At 43.9% G+C, this 22,881-nt stretch overlaps 2 protein-coding genes across 4 annotated transcripts in view; one reads left to right on the top strand and one right to left on the bottom strand.

Annotated features, from left to right (window-relative positions):
* Positions 1 to 20,916, top strand: part of MAB21L2 (mab-21 like 2) — a 22,383-nt gene extending 1,467 nt beyond the window's left edge. Inside the window, exon 1 of the mRNA XM_083836383.1 lies at positions 1 to 20,916. This exon is cut by the window's left edge and continues 1,467 nt beyond it. Within this exon, the coding sequence (XP_083692509.1) occupies positions 19,688 to 20,767 (1,080 nt within the window). The 5' untranslated portion in view covers positions 1 to 19,687 and the 3' untranslated portion in view covers positions 20,768 to 20,916.
* LRBA (LPS responsive beige-like anchor protein) overlaps positions 1 to 22,881 on the bottom strand; it is a 397,026-nt gene that overhangs the window by 155,791 nt on the left and 218,354 nt on the right. The gene's annotated exons all lie outside the window — the stretch shown is intronic.

Genomic DNA, 22,881 nt, shown 5'->3' with positions numbered 1-22,881 from the left:
CTAAGACTAAATGCACCCTATGGGTTGAAGTAGGTACAGTACAGCTGCACCAATGCTCTCTGATCTGTGATAGTGAATTCTTTTGCCATTGAAACTCATACAGTTGATCTGCAAGTCACATTTACTCATCAGGCTTCATGTCAAAGACCTGCAAAATACGACATGCCAAAGACCTGCAAAATATGACACAATGTCACACAGCCCGCAGGACAATCATCTATTTGCCTCTTGCCTAGAATGAACTAAAATACCACGTTAAGAGATCATCTTTGCTTTCAGTTTGTGTATTTATACCAAAGAAACTACCTGCTACACAATTAAACTGAACTGTTATTTTAGTAAATCATGTGTTCTTTAGTCATACTATTAAATCACAGAAGACGTTTACAGAAAATATTAAATCAATCATGTGTTGTATACATATGCATACTACACTAGCAATCCAGCTTGGTAGAATTCACTCTGGCGTCCACTGAATCCAGCTATGGAACTTATTTAGGAATGCTGGGGATCCAAGTGTGCTTCCCACCACTTTACTGCATGCCACAGATTGCTCCAGGTCACTGGAAGTCATTTCTTGAATGCGAAAGGTCTCCTTCTATGGATCCAGCTGAATTGCTATAGATGACTTCCTGATATGTGTCTACCTAGCAATGATTCTCCCTTTTTGCATACCCATATCTCAAAGTTAAAGTCAACCAAGAGACTTTCTCACCATAAGAGAGAGCCTTCCAGATTTAATCTTTGTGCAAGCAGGACCTTTTATTTTATTTCTTCACCTCTATGTTTTATACATGTACATAACTGTATTTGCCATTTTGAATGTTGTAAAGAAATGCTTTCATATCTATTTTATCCCAGGCTGGATTGAGTTGAAGATGATCTCACGATAATAGTATACATCAAGGCATTGCTCTCCCAGGAGCATAATAAATCTGTAAAAAAGGGTACCAGGGCACATTAGTGCATGCCTCAGTTCTCCTCCATGTTCTCCAGAGTATCCAAAGGGTGACAGAACATATGACCAAAACACGGCAGGGGTTGAAAGCTTGTGTCACAGGGGTCAGGAGAAGAAGAATCTTTTAATAACTAAGGATACTCAGAAGGGCTAACAGGCATGCAGAAAAACAGTGGAGAGTATATTGAAACATGAAAGACCCTCACTGTAGTTTGTAACACAATCCAGTATAAAAAACATTTTTGATATCCAAAACCTCTTGTCAACATAATGCCTGGGGGAAAAAAGATATCTTTCAGGGTGAAAAACCTGTACCGCTTCCTACAATTCAGAGGGTGTGCAAAAGCAGACTGTGATCATCATTATCACAGCTACTTAAGCCACCATAAATCCAGACTGCTGCAGAACCACAGTCCCTGGTCAAACATTTGTTATACCAAACATACCTTGCACTAGCACAAAACCCAGGTAACCATATACAGAAAACTATTTCAGGGAGCTTTGCCAGCTGAAAACTAACCATTTGTTAGGGGTGGGGGACTCATTTTTAAATGAATCAAACCTAGCTTGTGGCAAGTTACTCAAGGCAGTATGTATTTAAGTTGAATTTTACTGTCTACCCCCATACACAATACCACGTGAACAAAACAGGAACCCTAAATGGCCTAGATTGTATAATCTCCCACGTGCTTCTCTATCCCTAGTTACAGCAACTTTCCTTACTGACAGGACATGGCAAAAGACCCATTTTTCCTTTAAGAAGTTTCCGAAGTCTGAAGGAAGGACAGAAAACTATGCCACCGATCTCCTGTTACTGAGGCTACTTAGATTACCTAAACATTCACACTTATAATTACAGACAGAATCTCTAACAGTGCACATTAAGCAAGTATTTGCATAAGTACGTATCTACAAGGGTAAGTCTGGTGAGAAATATCTCAGGCTGTAAAATTTTCATATGTTCCAGAATCTTTTCTTCAATTGTTCTCTGCACTTCTCCAACATGAGTAATGCTTTTGTTTCTATATATTGAAGTGAAAATTTGTCCAATAAAGTACATATGCTTTCTTTTTAAACAGCATTAGAACTTGATTTTAATTATAAAGGGTATAGAAGCACGAAGAGTCTAACAAAACAGGCATCCAGAATATCTGTTTTGTATTGCTGCCTAATATTTTAACTGCTGCAAGGTGGAAGTGCAACTTTAAGGGCCATAGCAGGTTATGCATGGTACATTAACTATATTTTTCTGTACAATCTACAATGCCCCCATACAAATAAAAAATGTTTCCTTGGTGAAATAACCACTGTCCTTTCAACAGCACCAGGCAAGTAACTTTTAAGCAGGCAGTTTCACTACTGGTGTGAATCACATCTACAATAACTTCCTGCTATTCCCTAAGGACCACAGAGAGAGTTTTCCTAGGTGCTGTAAAGGGGAAAACAGAAGTAATTTACCAAAAGAAGATCAAACCAGTCTTGTAAGTAGGAAGTGAGCTGTCTTGAGTTTCTGTGACTTACCCTAATTTACACTTTGAGTTAGTGTAAGAACCCATCCCTTTTGATTAAGGAATACAGTTGCGTCCAGAAGAAAAGGGGTATGTAGTGAAAGATGCATACGGTCAAAGACAGACAAGATGTGCCTTACTGAGAAAATCACTATTCCTACCGAAAAGGGGCCAGCAAGGTCTTTAAGGTACAACGCCAAAGTGAAGAATGACCCACTTTAAAACAGGATTAAAAGCTCATCCCAAGATCCAAAAAGAACACTCACAAGGTTCTTGTATACAGACAGTGACAAAAGACATGCCTTTATTTCACCTGTGCATGCATAAATAAATATTGAAAGGATTTTATTAAAACCAAGGCTAGAGTACGTATCATTTACTCTCGGCAGAAATTTACAGGAATAAATTCTTCGCAAATACTTGTCAGATTTGGATAAATGTTTAAGATCCACCCTTGTATTTTTTCACTAGCCTACCTTCCTTCTGCAGTGAGGCATAAATTTTCTTTTAAATATACTGCACAGTAGTAAACACCGCTCGTGAATATAAGATTTATAGCACATTAATAAAATCATATAGGCGCACTGGCCTTAAATATATGAGGCACACAATTTAAGTTTTCATGACTACCTCAAAAGAGACCTAGAGTAGCCATGCAGCATGTTTTAATCTACAGAATATTTACACCTACACATCATTCACCTCTTACCTATCTGTAATTATTTATTTTCTCCAGTACAGAACGAACTTCTGAAAGATTAACGTTACACAGAGGAAGTGATATTTACTAGATTAGTTTAGGGTGGCAAAAAAAGCAAAATAACACTTACCTACAAGCAACAAGAGAGCACAGGATCTTAAGATTTGTCTCACATAAAAGAGAAATAAAAATATCAAAGAAAAAATATAATACCTAAAAACAATGAAGGAGAGGCAGGAGGCAGAACAACAAAAACATCTATAATCCAAACTCCAACGAGCAACAGAATTTCTGCAAATATCTTGGTGGATACTCGTGGAAGACAAAATACCTATGACATAACATAAGAGTGCAAAAGTCCAGAGATAGTAAAGAACTTCTGAACTATCATTTCAGTTGGTATTTATCAATTCATTGTTGGAATTTTATGTCAATCAAATTCCTGTATATCAATTCAAGATGAAATTGCTTATGAGAAATGTTAATTTTTGATCTGTCAAACAATCCTACATGGAGGAAAGGTTTCAAAACTTTTAAAAATAATGAAATTTTTTAAAACAAAGGATTTTGGTTAAAAAAAAATGCCTTGCTTAGTTAAATTTTGGAGATTATTAATTATGGCTATTCTTGTGCACACACACTGAGTGAATAATACTTGAAGCCAGAGGTCAAAATAAAATACTTAAATTGACTCAATTTGATTTTAATACCATTAGTTCACAGAGGAGTTATTTTGTTGTTGTTATTTGTGTTTGTTTGTTTGTTTTTAAGCTTTGATTTTTCACCTTATTCCAGGTATAGCAGACAAAATATCAATAACTGACTTAATAAGAAAATGCTTTCCTCCTGACTCTGCTATACTCCTATTTGTTTTCCAACAATGTAATATAACTCAGTTAAATGACTTATTGTGGATATAGATCAGGAAAATTAGAATCCAGACCAAGAGTAATGGGAGGCAAATCTTTAATCCTTCAAAGGTGCCCCCGCATTGCCAGAGCTTTGCAAATAAGGCACGTTTTCCTGAAGTGGGCTACTGAAACTACCTTGCTACGGGGAAAATCTGGAACTAAGACAACCCAATCACACTTTCACTGGCTTCTCCTACCTGTCCCAAGCATAAGGCTAATTAGGGATATATTTAGGATAGATAAGGCAGGCCAGCACATGCTGCTCTGACCAACTTTGTTTTATGCTAGTCGTTACAAGCCAGAAAAAGTTGTGCTCACTTGCACTGAATGCTAAGCAAGTGTCCTGCACTGAAGAGTAATTTTCTACCTCAGTTTGTCTCCCTAATGAAGATCGATTTATTCCTACATCCATAAGCATCAGTCACCTTGCATACTCTAACGTAAAACCTTATGGGAAAATCAGTGAAAGTTATCATTTTAGAATCCCTGACATGGAGAAATCACAAAACTAAAACATCTGAAATCATTAACGAAAAGGTATCTTAGTCAAAAGTTTATATACATTTTTTATCCACTAAGAGACCGAAGCAGACATTCCCAGCAGCTCAAAGAGAAATCACATTTCAGGTTTACATTTCAATATGGGACAGCAGAAACCAATCCTAGTACAACTGGGGGAAATTGAAGGTTTCCATCCTGCCTCGTATGTAACAGATGTGGGAAGGGGGGCCACTAAGCAGGTAATTCATCGTTTGCCTTGATTTAATTCAAATGAGAAAAAGAAAAGGCAGGAAGAATATTCTGAAGAATAGGTGGAAGCAATATTCCAGTTTTGTATTCATATGCTAGCAGTGAATAGAAATCCGTCAAGAGGTTTCCTTAAGAAAAGACTCTTTCAAAGTAGTTTCCATGAAAACCATTTTTTCCTCAGAGCGCATGCAGGTCATTGCATGAATTGATCAGTATAAGATACCTAAGCAACAGAATACCTATTTTACTCTGGGATTAAGGAGCAGAAGACAAGTGTAAAATCTATTTAAACCAGTACAGAAATAGAGTTTATAATGAATCCTAAAATTCTAGCACATGTTGTCAACATAATTTGTGGTAGGTAAGAAGACACAAAAAATAGCTAGGAAGTTTCAAGATGTAAGCAATCTATGTGATTCTGAACTTATGTAAGAGAATCTTAGTAAAATTCTTAGTTAATTAGAATTAGTTACTTAGTTACTTAGAATTCTTAGTAAAACAATCTTTGAATTTTGCTGCCCTGTGACGCAGATGACATAGAATATAGCAACAGCTCCCCAATATCACATATGAAACACAATTCATTCTCCCTATGAAAGTGTTATCTTTCCAAAGACTTTGAAAGTTGCTCACAGGAATAAAAGTAGACCAAGCGACTCTTGCATAAAAAGACAGCCACCAAATATAATTAGAATGCACAAGGTGTCTCATGTATGTACACAAATACACACTGCAACATGTAGACAAAATTAAATCCTTGAGATACAACACTCCTCGGTTTTAATTTAAAGAATGTATAGATACACTGAGTATCTACAACCCCAGATCATATTTAACGAACAAGTACAACTTGCTGGACACCAACAATGTGTTCAGATCTGTAGTGGGGAACAAAGTTAAAACAACAGACATCCCAAAAAAAGCAAAAAGCCACTCAGTATTGGCACAAATTTACAGGAGCATTATCAATGACTTCATGTGAAAAAGGGAGGACTGAGGCCTCATAAAAAGCACAGCTCAAAAGTAAATATTTTATTGTAATACAGATAAACACTTGTTTCCAAAATTGTTATATAGAACTTACACAATATTTACATACTTAAATCCATTACTGTTAAATAATAACTCTTTGGAAGAAAGAAAATAAATTCTGTACATTTGTACAGCATCTAGCAAATTCAGTCCTGACTCAATTGGCACAATACTGATATAATCATTAAATAAATGTGATAGTAATGCAACCTTCCACGCAGTAAAATTAGATAATGGACTAATACATTGCATCCTATTGATTCTGAAATGAAATTGTAGAAGAGAGTCAACAGTGCCACAGTCTCCAAAAGATCGTACCTTTAATTATTTAATATAGCCAAAATGTAGTAATTTTTCAGAGGAGTTTACTTATCAACATTCTTCATCTTAACATTATATTCCAAATTGTATAAAATATTTTAACATTCACCAGATTTAATGCAATACGCTTTATTGCAAGAGACAACAGCAAAGGATTCTGATTCTTAGAAGGTCCCTTGCAGTATCTCTGGACGTTTACATAACAGAAATGGTAAGCTAATTTATATTTCTAGCAATTTCTTTTTTCAAATGGACTTAGTTAATGACTTTAATCAAACGGCTGAAGGCTCTAGATTAAAAAAGACATATTTACCTAAAATCTACTTGAACCCACATCTAACAGTACTCAGGTTTGTTCAGAATGAAGGATGACAAACACTGGAGATATGCTTGTGATTTCCTCCATTTCAGAAGAAGAAAAACAAACATACTGAATAAAATGTCAGCTTTTGAGTTTCAAAGTGTGTGTGGGGGGGGGGGGGGGGGGAACATATTACTTCAAAAAAAATGTTTCAGGAAAATCACAGGCGTGTCAAATCACTATCCACCTTTCTTTTAAGCAATACAAAAGAGCAGTAATGAACTCAAATGTCAGGTAAGCGAGACTTTAATTGCCAGATTCTTTGATAGCAATGTACTCATTTCAGGTGGATTTTAAGAATCAACACAACTTCAGTCTTCCTAACTAACATACACACACATACATACACACTGTTTTTAAACAGCACATCAGTCTAAAAGGTGTTTTGTCAAATGATGCTTTTACCTTTGTTCTGAACATGTTTTAAGGTGTTTATTTGTTTGGGGTTTTTTTCATAGTTTTCTTGCAGCTTGTTTGCAGTTAACCACCACTTCTTGCTTTTGAAATAATTTTTCTTTGTCAGCTTATAGAGGGGTTCAGGCAAAATGCTAAACTGATTGCAATTGTATCACGAACATCTGCAATGTGTCGATCATTTTATTGCTAAATCCTTCAAACAGTTGCATGTAAGTAAACCGACTGATAGACAATTGCTTCCAGACTGAGCCTTAATAACTTATCACAAATCTGTTTTTAGAAAAGGCATTTTTCTTTGTGCTGTCTTGTTATCTTGCAATTAACTTCAGAAGTTCCCATTATAATCGGTTTTATTTTTCAGAATTGTTATTTGTTTTTTCTTATTCTACAACTACACATATTGTTTTTATAAAGCTATTCTAAAATTATTTCTCTGCTAGCCTATAAATTTTTAAAACCTACTGGACACCCATTTTATGTCGGCTGTATGAATTAACCTTCCCACCATAAGAAATTGTCTTTCAGACACTGATGCTGTGAAGTACCTGTCTTCTTTTACTTACAAATTATAGACTGTTTCAAAGTGTAGAGTGCTTCAAAATAAAAATGAAAGTAGTGTCCGATCTCAAACAATATTTTTTTAAAGAAATTACCCCAGTAAGTCTAAACAGATATATGATTACAATCATAAGTTTTGGATCTTTTGCTTTCCTTATATTCAGCATATTAAAATGTAACGTTTTTAATGACAGATTAGAAAGAAGATCAGACCCACTTTGAAGTATATTGCATCAGGAACGTGCCACTGATGCATTGTTTGTTTAATTCAGGTATATTTGATCCCGGCAAATTGTAATTCTGTAAGCTCATTTAAAACCTCAACAAACCCCAACTCTTAAGACTTTATTTACTAACACTGTTTATGCCTAAATTGCTTGAAAATACCTCGACAAACCTGACATTGCAAACAAAGACCACACTTCCTGTTACAATATTGAATCTGGAACATCATCAATGTTTTGTTCAGCTTGCATAAGTCACAACTGATTGGACACAGTCCCTGTGGGCATGCCATTTCATCCAGACTGGACGGTTCATTAGTCATAATTACTATAACTGTACAGCAGAGACTGCAGTTTTATCTCATCATACATCTTTGATAAAGCTGCTTCTATTTCTGCTTCATCAGCATGTGAAGTTACATTATTGGAGCTTTTATTTTCCAATCTGTGATTAACGTTGGTTGTTCTGCTTATGAAACGCGTACTAACATTCGAGATAACATACAAAGTCAGGCCACGACGTGACCACCACTTGAACTTTGTGTTAAAAATCGTGCAGCAGTTATTGCTGCACAGGAAGAATAGATTCTGAAATGACAGACTCGCTAAGAAAATCTAACAAAGAAGATACCAACGCTCCGGTTTATAAGAGGAGATAACTGTTGGCTTCTATTGTGAAGTGTGATCTAAAATAGAAAAAGACTTGATCTAATAACAAATGTGAATGCAGCTCTTAACAAAATGTATTTCAAACGTATACAAGTAGCGCACTAAGGCATTTTCTTGTCGTGGTGCTTGTTGCTGATTTTTCCATCTTATTGTGCGGTAACAGGAAACACAAAGCCTGGTGGCACCATCTGAGTGTGCAGCGTGTACCCATGATAGGCCACATAAACAGTCATAATCGACAGTTACATGCAGGCACTGAGGCTGCAAAAATCCCAGAGTAATTAGTGTTGTCTGAATGCAATGACATCTGTTTTCTCATGGTCCTCTAGACTTGTCAGGCCAATAAGATGTATATGAAAAAATATGACAAGCATTGCAAATGCCCTTCTGAAAGGTCTCACTTTGGGGGAAGCTGAAGAAATGACACATGCCACCTCTTTTTTTGCCAATATACCTAACAGCCAAAGCTTCAAGATTTGAAAAGGTCTTTTGAGTCATTTCGCATTTGACTATGAAAGGTTTATTCAGAACACAGGCACAGTGCTTAGCAAAGAAAATATTGCAGCAGGTTTTGTTCTTTAACAAAAGCAGGCTTCATTAACAGAAGAGGAATAAAACGTGACTTCTGACTGGAGTGCTTATATGTTGGTCAGTGTCAGCTATACCTTCCTTTTTAATTGAAGCAGCAGACACCAGCTAGCATATAATGCATATGCTTGTGTGTGTGTGTGTATATATATATATATATATATATATACACACACATTTTTGTATATTTTTGCTTAAAGAGTGGAACAAGAACAGTTTTACAGCTGAGATTTCTGGCATTGCAGAAACATTATAGCCTTTCCAGCTGAAGACCTAGGCTTTTGCTTTAGGATTCACAACCTTTTTCCTTAATAGTGCCTATCTCTCAGTTCTTTCTCTGGACCGTAGCAGTATGTTTGAGCATGCGTTTTCTCCAAGAAAGACATTAGTCATCATTAACAGAAGCACTGACACCAAGCCTAAGTGCCTCTCCACAATGACCAAGTGGCAATCATCTTTCTCTTACACTGTCACTGCTGATTAGGGTTTTCTTTCATGAAAATTTAATTTGTCGCCTTTCTGCAGCTCCTTTTTACGTTTCTGCAATAACACAACATGCCAGCAACACTGAAAATGCACTGAAAGATGCTGTACTTGTTTATAAGGAAAGATAAGACTTGAACTGCTCGGCTGTACTTTTTACCTCGTTTAACATAAAAAAAGGCCCTGCGAGACGTAGTCACTACTGACAGAGGAAAAACTCTCACTGAATAGCTAAGGCCTCCGACAACCCAGCACACCTTTTATCCAGCTAACCGAAAAATATTTCCTCTGGAAGACAGTCACCCCGTCTTCCAAGGCTTTGTTCACTAGGCAATGCAACAATACCTAAACAGATTTTTATACCTAATTAATTTTATAACTGCTTCAAATATACAGGTACTCAGGTTTGTAGCTTATACAAATATTTATTAACGGATTTCTTAATCCTCTGATAAATTTCAGCTCGCTTCTTGCGTCTGTGTCAACATTGCTCTTGCAGTTAAAAAGGCAGCCACGAAGAAAATGGCTCTAGCGGCTGCAGACGGATGAAAAAGTTTCAGTCATGTATGATACTTTGCAGCTATTCAATATACACAGTCTCAGATTCCCGCTCTGCGTAACATTACAAACATTGTTAAACAAGATACCATAGCAATGAGTTATTTTAAGGAAGTTTTTCAAAACATTTACTCTCCTGCTTTATTTCAATTTGTTTAAAGATTTTTTTTAATTATAAGCACATGCTATTTTGTTAACATCTGCGCACAGCATAAAACCTGACTGAATTCCAACTTCTGGAAAAATGCGGATAACTTGCATCCCTCACATAGAGCAACAACACTAGAAAACTTCAGGAGATTCTGATATTTTAATTCATTTAATTGATTTTCCATACAAGTATATTTAAAAACTAAAGCAACAACAACAAACACTTATTAGCATGTTTAAGGTCTCTCAGTATCTTTCTGAATTTATTGAAGTGTACACCTAAAGTTTGGACGTAGCTCTATTAAATTCAGAAACCACGGCTATTAAAGTCCCAGTAATAAAAACTTTTTTTCAGCTTCCTAAAGTATTGGTACTCCACCACCGACTGAAAACAGCATCGGTAGTCAGAACAGAAACTGTATTGACAGCACTTTGGATTTATAAGAAAGCCTCAGTATCTTTAAATAGTCTCCACATATGAAATTTAAGAAGAGGAAACTAGGAATTAAAAGCGGATTTTGAGCGGCAGACCACGACTGTTGCGCTGCCGCGGCAGTATAACCTTGATTAAATGCAGAGCAACGCTAAAGTAAAAACAAAGCCCTGCCATGGTAACCTAAATTAACTACTGCAACAGACCCCGTTTAGGCAGAAAGCTGACGTTTTAGGCTATTCTACTCGATCTGGAGAAAAACGTTTACTTTCTCAAAGCGAGCCAAGCTTCCCGGCCAGGCCTCCGCCATGGCTTTGTTCTCCACGATCTCCTCGGCTCCTCGCCTAAGCAGCTGCGGACGCAGATGCTGGCATCGTCTCTCCGCATCCCCGTCAAGTTCAAGTACAGAAGTTTAGCTCTTTGACTCCCACCCCCACCTCCAAGTCACTTGTCAGGAAAAGGTTGGGCGATTTATTGACCACTGCTGGATGCATACTGTCAGTGCTGAAGGAAATATGAGCGGGGGCTGTCGCTACTGTTCTGGAGCTCATTGATAATGACATACCTGCCTCTGTCACCCATTACCCATACTACAAACTACTTAGACCTAACTGAAAAATCAATAGCCTACTTGCACTGGTTCCTGTGGCTGCCTCCTTTGATTGTCAGCTCCTGTCTAGGGTCAGCACTTACATGAAAGGGGCTGTGACTGCCTGATGCTTTCAGGACAACCTAACGATATGAAACTAGCCAACAGAACAGTAAATTCTGTCCCCCTGCCCTCCTCATCAATTAGGCTTTGACTAGGCTTGCCTGTAGAAACCTGACCTTTTAAGTTTAGGTGAATATGGAACTAGCTGAACACACCATTGCCCTCAGCACTGAGCCAGGAAATCCACTGACAGGTTAAACAAAACAGAAGGTTGTAACTGTCATAATTTGCATTGCACTTTCACGCCAACAAGGGTGTTATCAGTGGGGGCAAGCCCTGGAACACACAACGCAAGCACCCGAAGTCACTCTCCTCATAAATTTTCAAGTGAAGGGAGATAAAACATAAATTCACAAATGACCGGGCATTTCAAGTCCCACTTTCTTTCAAGTTCACGCTCTGGAAACCCGCCCTGTACCCATGGGCAATTGCCCTCCGTAGGTGTGCTGGCACTTGAAAGCCGCTTAAAATGGACTTCCACGATAGACGACGAGGGAAAGCTACCTGCCTGTGCCTCCTAAGGGCTCCTGCGTTAGTCTTACTCTCCCCTGCATATTTATATGCACGAATACTAACCATTAATGCATTATACACGTGCGCACACATGCACACCTGTCTTTGAGAGCAGCAGGTAGGCATAAATAATTTAAAAATCCCTGGAGAGTCCTAACTGGCACTTCTGAGCAGTACTGGCTTGTACATCCTGTATCTTGGAAGTCCATTAGCAGCATCTGAGTATCACTGTGACCACAACCAAATGATAAATGACACATTTTAATGCATCTTCCCTCCTTAAAGAATATTGACAACCATGGAGCAAAGAACTGAAGCATGAAATCTCAGATTTAAAGTAAAGGCTGAACTATTTCCTGAAGTTGAATACAATAGCTACAGTAACTATATACAGATTAAAAAAAGTTAACATCCGAATGTCTTGCTCCATAATAATTTTAATTATTTTAAAAATTATTATTTTATTAAAAACAAACAAAAATATTTTTGAATACTCTTATTAGTGTTCATTTCTTTTAAATCAGGTTTCAAGCAACAATGGTTTTATGCCCTTTTGAGCCCCTCCTTCTGTAGGCCTACCATCCTCGATACAAGCATTAGTGGGAAACATAGACAGCACGTGTGATCGAAACAATTTATACAATTTGAACACTGGAGCTTCATCATACCATGAAAGGACAGGCTAACTCTATGAACTAAAATTATATTTTTTTGAAATCCTGTGAATTCTAGGAATTTTCAACGCTCTTTATGCAGTGCACAGTTAACGCCTTTTAGTGTAAATATACAAACTACTCCTGGAAACCCCAGGCAAGATTCAGAGTAGTAATTTACCTGCTGCTTTTTACCCTACAGCTGAACCTTCTGAACTCCCGCACCCTGAATATCCTTCTCACAGAAAAGCATGCAGTGCCAGATATAGGAACGAGCTCTTACGTAAATAAATGATAGGAGAACTGCTGTCGTTCGGGTTTTGGAGTTTAAGATTCTGTCGCAAACCTTGAGACACTCTTGTAAGCTATTTTTCTGACCACCACCTCAATACGTGTCAGTCGCTGCATTTAGCTTATTTCAACTGCATATTTAGAAATCAGTAAGAAAAGTTTAGAAAAAAAGTTTAGAAAATTAAAAGTTTAGAAATCAGAAAGAAAAACAGCTGAATTACAAAAGGCAAAAACTTCTTTTTTCATGAAAGCTTCAGGTAATTACTGCAATAATATCTGTTATATCTTAACAGTCAGTTGTTCAAAATACAAGTAAAATAGAAGAAATGCAGAGAAAACCTCTTGAAAATAACAGCGTAGCAGCCTATTAAAGCACTGTTAAATAAGCAGAACAGCGGCTAGAATTAATATTGCATTCCAAACAAACTACAGAGCAAACACTAGTTAAAAATGGTAGACCTAATTGAGTCTGGATGGACCCCTTTACAGACCTAATGCAATGATTAACTATGCATCTGGTAGCATGTCAAGTCCTTTTTGTGTGCCTATCTGATAGTGAAGTGAAAGGGCATGGACAGTGTCCAGTCCCAGCAAGCAAATCATTTGGAAGCAGTCATAGCCATAGATCAAAGATTTTTCACTCTATCCAAAGTCTATTTAAACCCACCAACCCAGCCCCTTGTTGCAGACAAAACCAGTTAGAAAATAAGAAAGACTCCTTGGGATCCAAAGATAATAAAGGAAGATAGAAGGAGAAAATGAAGAAAAGAAACAGACTGGCAGAACCTTGATTTCCATAGGCCAAGACAGCTGTTTTACATCCTAGTTTTATTTCAGATGGTTAAAGAAAAAGAACAATTTCCATCCCTTAGATCACCAAATATTATTTCAATTAAACTATGCAGATGGCTTCTATACATTATTTGAACCAATACAGTCTCCCCTTCCCAGCTCCAGGAGATGGTACATTGAACTGTTTTGCACGCAGGTTTTATCTAATTCATAAGAAAACTAAAAAGAGAGCAGCATATTATCATGGGGAAGTTATTCTGAAATAAGATACGCACAGCAAGATATAAAATAGGAATAGCTATGATTTGATTCTCTCATTAGAAGTAGCAACAAACCCCCTGCAATGATTTTATAACTAGTAATACACTACTTTTATGCCAACATACTACTTCAAAAGGATACAAGTTTATTACCATAAAGTACAATGAGCAGAAAAATAGACAGCTCTAACTTTGCATTAAAACTGTAAAATATTTGAATAAGGAAACAATTACAAAACTGCTCAAACAGGAAGCACAAAAATAAATAAATAAATTACATTTAAGTGAAACTCACATGCCTTTTCTACCGTATCCAAAGTCAAACCCTAATCATCTTAAAATACGGGGGGGAGAAGGAGGGGGACAAAAACAAAACAAAACAAAAAACAAAAGAGAAAGAGACTCGACATATTCCATGCTGGTCAGCAGTGCTATTGAGAAGATTGAACCCCCTCTGCCCCTCCTCCTACACCCCCCTTTCCCTTTATAAATTGCACTCGTGGAAGCTCACTAAAATGCTGTAACCTTTAGGGTGGCTGGTGAGGAGCCGAGTATTTCACACTGCTATACGTGGTACTTGGGGAAGTACTTTTAAAAAGCGTATAAATAAGAAGCTTTCACTTCTGGAACTAGAAGCTGAAAATTTTTAAGACTATGGTTATAGAATTCTAAATATTCATAAATATCCTTCATCTCAGCTAGCTGCATGAGGTTTTCAATCTTTAAAATAATTCATCTAACCAATTAAGGCATGTAGGTTACTGTTTGTTAGCATGATTACTCACTGTATATGCACAAGATACGTGAACATGTAAGATAATAAACATCAGGCACCTACTCATAAAGTGAAAAGTCACGGCCAAACACCTCTGAACTATTTATTTCTTAATTTCCAGAACTTTGACTTTGTTTAGAATATCCACATAATTTTCATATTTTTAAAGGAAGCGCTCACTTAGCCTGAGAGCATTTTTAAGAACAGTACGAGAGATTACCATCGTAGCCCACCTCAAATTTTCCCAAGCAAACACGTGTTATTGCATTCAACTGGAAATCAAGTTGGCAAAATCCCAGCATGTTACATGCTTTCATACTTTTAAAAATGGATATTATTCATGCAAGTAATCAATTACTGTAAGTAATGACCAGCCAACACACTGAACTTAGTTAATTCTGCAGGATGAAATAGCATGCACCCACCGCAACCGTATCCAAACAAAGTAACAGGCCAACAAGAAGTTTTTAAAGAAGAAAATGCTATTAAAGCATTAGAACTGTTCTTTTCTGGTGCCCTCCCCGTTGCCAGCTTACTGAAGGCAAACTTATGAAACAGTGTTTAACAATCTTACAGCTAAATGTCACAACTATTCATCGCGAGAAAAGAGAAACTACCTTTAATGCAAGGTTAAAAGCAATAGAGAAAGCCTTCAGGTTGCTCATGGTTTAACAGAATATGAACACATCCACATTTTAAGACAGAATAGGAAAGGAAAAATAAGCTAATTAAAGGAGCAGTTGGAACCTTCCCCCTTCCCAGTCCAGAAAGAAAGCAAGGGGAAACTTAGAAACATGAATAAATGATTTAATTATCATACCACTCAATCTTCATAGCAAAAAAAAAAATAAAAATAAAAAATGTAGATTTATGTAATACCCTTAACTGATGAGATGCATTAATGACATCTGCAGAAGTGAAAACATCTTTCCTCCCTCAACGTGTGCTATCAGCTAACTTCATAAACACAGTCCTTAGAACAGATCGGCAGATGGTAAAGCCAAGGCATGACTTTAAAGAAAAGGTACACACTGCATACTATTGAATGTAAACAGAATTTTAACTGTCAAACCCACAGCAGCATTTACTATAACCATTAACCTGGTTTCGCTGTGGAGAAACACAACATGCATTACTGAATCATTTCTTCTCAAATCCATACATTCCCTGCAGCAGTTCAAGCTCCATCAGCAGTGCAGGAATGTATGAAAATGACAGGCAAAGGGCACTAGCTCTTTTCCCATACTGTTCTTCTATAAATGGAAGCAGAGTTCTACAAAGCGCTCAAAGCTGAGAATGTTTGAATACTGATCCCCAGGAAAAAAATCTGACGATGTTAGGTTCCACGAGCAGATTAATTTTTCTGTTTTCCACAAACCTGTTTCCCTTAAATGAAAGGACAGAAAGGAAAGCAGCTACTAGGAAATAATGGAGCGCTAGCTGGGTCTCGTCTACAAAGCTGCTACAAAGAAAGCGTATGTGTACACATACATATTTCATATGCTATTCATAAAAATACTTATTATCCCTTTTGGGAGCACCTGTTCCTGCATTCGCTTTTCTGTCTCCACTCAGTGAGGGGTGAGTGGAGAGAAAAAGGGTAGATTTGGCAGAAACCTTTTAATAGTCTCAAGTCAATTTCATTAGGCTTTGATTTGACTTAAAAATTAAAAGTTGCATCTGTTACCTGTTACAGAAACTTTAAAAATGCACCTTTTAGAATAAAAAGGCTCTGAAATATGTAAAGCATGCCACTGACAAGCTAGCTAGTCAAGCAACGGTAAGCATGCTACTAGATCATACAATAAAAAGCGTGGGTGCTTCTTGCTAAAACTCCGATTTGTTTTCCAGTTTTCTTCTGTTTTTGTGGTTTTGTTTGTTTGTTTAAGGGTTAATACAGAGGCAGAGCATTCTCTCTCGGGGAGGGAGGGAAAAAAAAAAAAGTCTCCGCACATTTCCTAGCAGCCGTTCGCTGCCACTCTCCGCAGCGGGGAGAGAAGCGAGCTGCGCGCCCCGTTTCCACGTGTGGGTTTACACCGGAGCGAGCTCCCCACGGAGCCGAGAGGGAGGGAGCGGGCAGGAGGAGCCGAGGAGAGAGCAAAGGCGCCCTGCACGCCAGCCCCCTTCCCGGGAGCTTTTTTTACAGAAGCCCTCGCTAACAAAACACTATTGCTCCAGGCAGCGGCATGCTGATGTTGGCACCGCTTAAACCAAACAAACACGATGTTTAACAGTCAAATAAAATGTCCCGCAGCCTCCCTAATGAATTTGTCAAGGACCATCAGATCACCCCCGCCCCTGCCTCATTAACTCAAGTATGATGAGACGGATTATAACGAGAGAATACAGATCAATCGGGCTGAAGGCTTCAAGTGGCTTTTAGCCTCGAGAGTTTCCCTCTCGGCGGCGCGCACACACGCCCGGGCGGTGCTTCTAATGGCATACGGTGTCTCCTGCCGCTGCCCGGGCAGCGAGCCGCCCATGGGCTCCTTGCACAAAAGCGGAGGTGACAAGGGCTCTTCAGTTACAGCCTCCTCGGGTGCTGGTCCCCCTCCGATTATTCAGCCCGGCGAGAGCAAATTCCGCCGCAGACGGAGCTCGGCTTAACGCAGCGCGGCCGCAAGCGCCCCGACGCAGGAGAGAAGGCTTTCCCGTGCGTTATTCGCTGCAAGTGTTTAAGTTTATTGCTCAAATGATGTTTCTAATTAGCGCCGGGGCAATAAATTAAAGTCGGCTTTTGTTTAGCTGATTTATTATTTACTAGAGCTTCAACCTCAGACGGGAAAATTGGTAATGAATTGTTTTAAATCCGGACGCCGGCGACGCTCTGCCATCAGTCACCTTACCGGGGGGGGGGGGAGAGGTCCGCGCTCTTTCTGCTCGGCCCCAAAAGGGGACCCTAAAAGGGGATCGCGCTGCTCCGCTCCCAGGAGCCTCCTCCCGCCCCGGGGCTGCCGTGGGACCGGGGGGCAGCCGGGCCGAGCTCGGCGTCCGGGGAAAGGGAGAGAAGGAGGGCACCTGGCCGCCCCCGGGGGCTGCTCTCTCTCCCGCCGGGGACAGCGGGGACCGGGGGCTGCAAAGCAGAGGCCGGGCGGCTCCGCGGGGAGGAGGCAGCCCCGCCGCCGGGCTCACCCCTACTTCTCCCAGCGCGCAGTCGGCCGGCCCGAGCCGTGTTTCTAATTTAAACGCACGCGGCAAGCAGCCGGCGCTGGTGGCTTTATTAAACTCAGCCGGCCGCGGCGAGAGGGGAAGGAGCGCAAGGACAGGGGCCAGGCGCCGGCCGGGCCGGGAGGAGCGCACCGGCTGCCGGGGAGCGGCGGGGCCGGCACCGGGACCTCGGGGGGCAGGGGGACTTCGGGAGGACAGGGGGATCTCGAGGGGGCAGGGGGACCGTCCGGTGTGTCGCTGCTGTCCCGGGGTCACGCCGGAGCTCGCCCGCCCCGTTTCGGGCCGGACGTAACGGAGCCGCGGCCCTACGGCTCCGTACCGATGTTAATGCGAACTCGCAACAAAAACCAACGCGTCCTTTACGAATAACTCGCTCCTCCGCTCCGGGAGGACGCGCGGAACTTTTCGGCGCCGGGTTTATCGAAACGAAGGCGAGTGCGCTCCCGGCCGAGGGCAGTAAAACAAGGTGCGCGACTCGGGGCCGGCGCCGCTCTCACTTTCACCGCCGCAGCCCGGCGCGAGCGGCAGCGGATTTATGCCGGCGGGAGAAGTACCGCTCCCCCTTCCCTCCCCGGCACGCGGGCGCCGGGTCTCCTCCTAGGGAGCGGCCGGCACCGCAGCTTTTCCCTGCCCCGGCGGCGAGCCACGCGTGGGCTCCGGGCACCGGCACCGGGAGCGGGTCCCGCGTGTGCCCGTGCGCGCCCCCGCGCCCGCCGCGCCCCCGCCCGGCGCCGCGATTGGCCGCGGCGCTGACAGCTCGGCGGCGAGTGTAGGAGGCGCGGCCCCGCCCCCCGGCCGCCCCGGCCCCATTCATAAAGTACAGAAGGCGCGCGGCAGCCCAGAGCCCCGCCGCCACGCGGAGCAGCAGCAGGAGGAGGAGAGAGAGGAGGAGGAGGAGGAGGAGGAGGAGGAGGAGGAGGAGGAGGAGAGGCGCAGAAAGTGAGAGCCTCGGCGCGCACTTCCAGGGGTGGGGAGGGGGAGGAGAAGCGCCCTCGGGCACGGCGGCTACGCCCTCCCTCCCGCTCAGGATAAAACACAAGTCTGTGCAAAGCGAGAGAAAAAGCAACCCTAATAAATCCAAAGGGGCTCTGGTAGCGCTGCGGGCCAGGAATGGGAGAGCGCAGACCAAGCGCGCAAGTCTGCGCCTAGAGCTAGCGAGAGCCGCAGAGCCGGGCTCAGACAACGCCTCCGGCAGGAAAAGGGAAGTCACCAACACCCCCTGACAGGCTGAGAGCGGCGGCCAAACTCATGCACGTCGCTGGCGGTGCCACGGACTGAGAGCGGGAGCGAGGGAGGCAGCCGGAGAGGGCTCGCTCTGCCGCTCGGGGCATTGCTCGCATTCTTCTCCTCCTCCTCCTCCCTCGAAACTTCGCCGCCGACCGGCTCTGCTGCGGGGACCTCCTGCGCCTCCCGGGGAAGTTTGGCCGGGCCGGGCTTTTTTCATGAACTGCTGAAGCGGGGGCGCAGCGGCGCGGGGGGGTGGGCGGCAGAGCGCGAAGGCAGCGTGCCCCCAGCGCCCCCCGCAACTTGGCGCTCCGGCAGCCGGCGGGGGCTGCCCGCGGCCCCGCTCCCGGCCCCGGCCCCGCCGCCGCCCGGCTCGCCCCGTCCCGCCGGCCCGAGGCTCGTCCTCCTCCCCGCCGGGGCAGCGCTGGGGCTCGCCGCTCCGCGCCTCGTCCTGCCGAGCGCTGCCACCTTCCTCCTCCTCCTCTTCCTCCTCCTCCGCCTCCTCCTCCCTGAGCGTTTAAGGGCGCTCGGCGGCGCGCCGCTGCCGCCGTCTTCCCGGAGGGGGTGGGGGGCTGCGAGCCGGCCGGTGCCCTCGGCGAAGCTGCAGCCTCCGCTAAAGCATTGGATCCCTCAACGTACTGCGAGAGCCCGGTGTACAGCCCGGACCTGTGCCCCAACATGATCGCCGCGCAGGCCAAGCTGGTGTACCAGCTCAACAAATACTACACGGAGCGCTGCCAGGCCCGCAAGGCGGCCATCGCCAAGACCATCCGGGAGGTGTGCAAGGTGGTGTCAGACGTGCTGAAGGAGGTGGAGGTGCAGGAGCCGCGCTTCATCAGCTCCCTGAGCGAGATCGACGCCCGCTACGAGGGGCTGGAGGTGATCTCGCCCACCGAGTTCGAGGTGGTGCTCTACCTCAACCAGATGGGCGTCTTCAACTTCGTGGACGACGGCTCCCTGCCGGGCTGCGCCGTGCTCAAGCTGAGCGACGGCCGCAAGCGCAGCATGTCCCTCTGGGTGGAGTTCATCACCGCCTCGGGCTACCTGTCGGCCCGCAAGATCCGCTCCCGCTTCCAGACGCTGGTGGCCCAGGCCGTGGACAAGTGCAGCTACCGGGACGTGGTGAAGATGATCGCGGACACGAGCGAGGTGAAGCTGCGCATCCGGGAGCGCTACGTGGTGCAGATCACGCCCGCCTTCAAGTGCACCGGCATCTGGCCGCGCAGCGCGGCGCAGTGGCCCATGCCGCACATCCCCTGGCCCGGCCCCAACCGGGTGGCGGAGGTGAAAGCGGAGGGCTTCAACCTGCTCTCCAAGGAGTGCTACTCGCTGACGGGCAAGCAGAGCTCGGCCGAGAGCGACGCCTGGGTGCTGCAGTTCGGCGAGGCCGAGAACCGCCTGCTGATGGGCGGCTGCCGGAACAAGTGCCTCTCGGTGCTCAAGACGCTGCGCGACCGGCACCTGGAGCTGCCGGGGCAGCCGCTCAACAACTACCACATGAAGACGCTGCTGCTGTACGAGTGCGAGAAGCACCCGCGGGAGACCGACTGGGACGAGGCGTGCCTGGGCGACCGGCTCAACGGCATCCTCCTGCAGCTCATCTCCTGCCTGCAGTGCCGGCGCTGCCCCCACTACTTCCTGCCCAACCTAGACCTCTTTCAGGGCAAGCCCCACTCGGCCCTGGAAAGCGCCGCCAAACAGACCTGGAGGCTAGCCAGGGAAATCCTCACCAATCCCAAAAGCCTCGACAAACTATAGGGCTCGCACCCGCCCGCGCCGAGCTCGCCCTCCGCAAACGACCGCGGCGCCCGCAGCCTCCTCGCCCCGCCACGCCAGCGACGGCTCGGGAAGAGGCGGCCGAGGACAGGGGGGAGGCTTCGCCCCCAGCCACCTGCAGCTCGGCGCTTAAAAACTTGCGGCCGGGGCGCCCAGCCCCTGCCCCAAGCCGGGGAGAGCCGAGCCGAGCCGAGCCGAGCCCAGCCGCGTTTCTCCCAAGTCACTGGCAGAAGCGATCGGACTTTTGCCGCGGCCAAACGAACGAACCCCCACAGGTACCTTTTCGAACAAATGTATAGTCCTTTTCTTATTCTCTCTTCTTTCGCCTGAATGTTGTCACCAAGTGAAAAATTATTTAACTATATGTACAAATCGCCCTTTAAAAAAGTTTTACTGATGTTAAATGTATTTCGGTGCCAAGGTCAGATTATGTGCCCCGCGACTGACTTGTTGCAAATAGTAATAAAAATATTACTTTAACTTTACTTGGACTTTTCGTCACTGGTTCTTAAATTCAGGCAAGTAGATTCTGTCTGAACCTCGGGAGGAACGTTAAAAAAATATAAAAAATAGAATAAAATCGGCAAGAGCCGGCCTGGAGGCGCCGGGCAGCCCCCGGCTTGGCACGGCCCCTGGCGCCCTCAGCGCTGCCTCCATTTTCTGTGGAGCCCCGGCGGGCTGCACCACAGCCGGCCCCCGCACCCGAAACTGAGGGCTCGCTTACTTTCCTCCTGGCTTATTTTATTATTTTTTATCGTTAACACTATTTAGTAAGTTTCGAGCGCTTGCATTTTGTTCGAAAAAAAATTCACCGCTAGCTGCCTTGGCTGCCCCGAGCTGTCCGTTCGCCTTTGACTCAAAGTATAGATCCACCCTGAATAATTAACGCGCTTTAGAGCGAAGGGTCGATCCTTTTTTTAAACAAGCAGTCGTTGGTTGGTTTCTTGTTGTGTTCGGTTCGGTTTTTTTTTTTTTTCCTATTTTTATTTCCCTTTTCCCCGCGGATTTGCAGCCGGCGGTCGCGGCGCGCCGTGCCGCAGCCAGGCAGGGCGACTTGCCCCAGGGCGATTTTGGGAACAGGGGCCGCGATTTTGAGGTGGGGACTCTGACCGGTGCTAACAACGGTACCCCCAAAAAAGATTTCTAAATCGGCTCAGGGCATTTCAAGGAAGTTTTCGTGTCCTGGCGAGGTGTGTGTGGGGGGGGTGGGGTGCGAGGGGGCGTTAAAATCTAACTTCTTGCTGCAGCGGACTCGTTCCGTTTCTTCCTGATCCCGGCGGCACCGATGCTATCGGCAGCGCTGCCCTGCCCTTCGGGAGCTTGTCACAGTGTTTGCCTTGCGGGAGTTTGGACAAATATACAAGGAGCTCCAATTTATCAACGGGTGAAGCCTCGTTCGTTAAACGGGCCTTCCGAGCTGCAGCGGCGGCGGGGCTTTTGGTTTTGGTTTGTAGGGGCATGGTCGGGAGCAGCTCTTGTCACCAACACCCAGGTACGCCGATTTCGGGGGCGGGAGGGGTTCGTGCAGAGAAGAAAGCTGCGGGGTGTTCTTAGCGCTTTCTTACAAGAAAAATACTCAGATTTGATTTCTAACCCCCCATCTTCCACCCCCTCGAAAGAGATACCAATATTTTTATTTTCTTTTTTAGACTCGTGGCAGCATCACAAGTAGAATACAAAAGATGTAGCCTGTACTTCACACAGCCGCCTCCTCCTTTTAGTAAGAACCCAAATGCAACCTCTCGGGTACAGAATTAAAGTCACAGCCCCACCAAACCCGAACGCCTGCTCGCACTTAGGAAAACAACCACTCCCGAGTATTTGAGACCAGGCAAAAAGCGAGCAAGCTGAATGCCTTGCATGGCAATGGCCCCATAACCAGGTACCAGAAATGGTAGGAATTCCTAACTGGACTTGAACGCCCTACGTGCTAAACATGGAAAACAGAAACGCAGAATAACGCAGACCTGTAAGGCTTTTCTCATGCTAATACAATATGTAGCAGAGTATTTTAGACTCAGAATGAAATACAGTAACCTGTCCTTACATTTTATATTTATATGCTTCCAACAATTCCATGTTTTAAGAAATACTAC

The sequence above is a fragment of the Anser anser genome, assembly GCF_964211835.1.
Source record: "Anser anser genome assembly, chromosome: 4".
NCBI lineage: Eukaryota > Metazoa > Chordata > Aves > Anseriformes > Anatidae > Anser > Anser anser.
The sequence above is the reverse complement of the archived record's forward strand: the minus strand, read 5'-3'. Positions and strand labels throughout refer to the sequence as shown.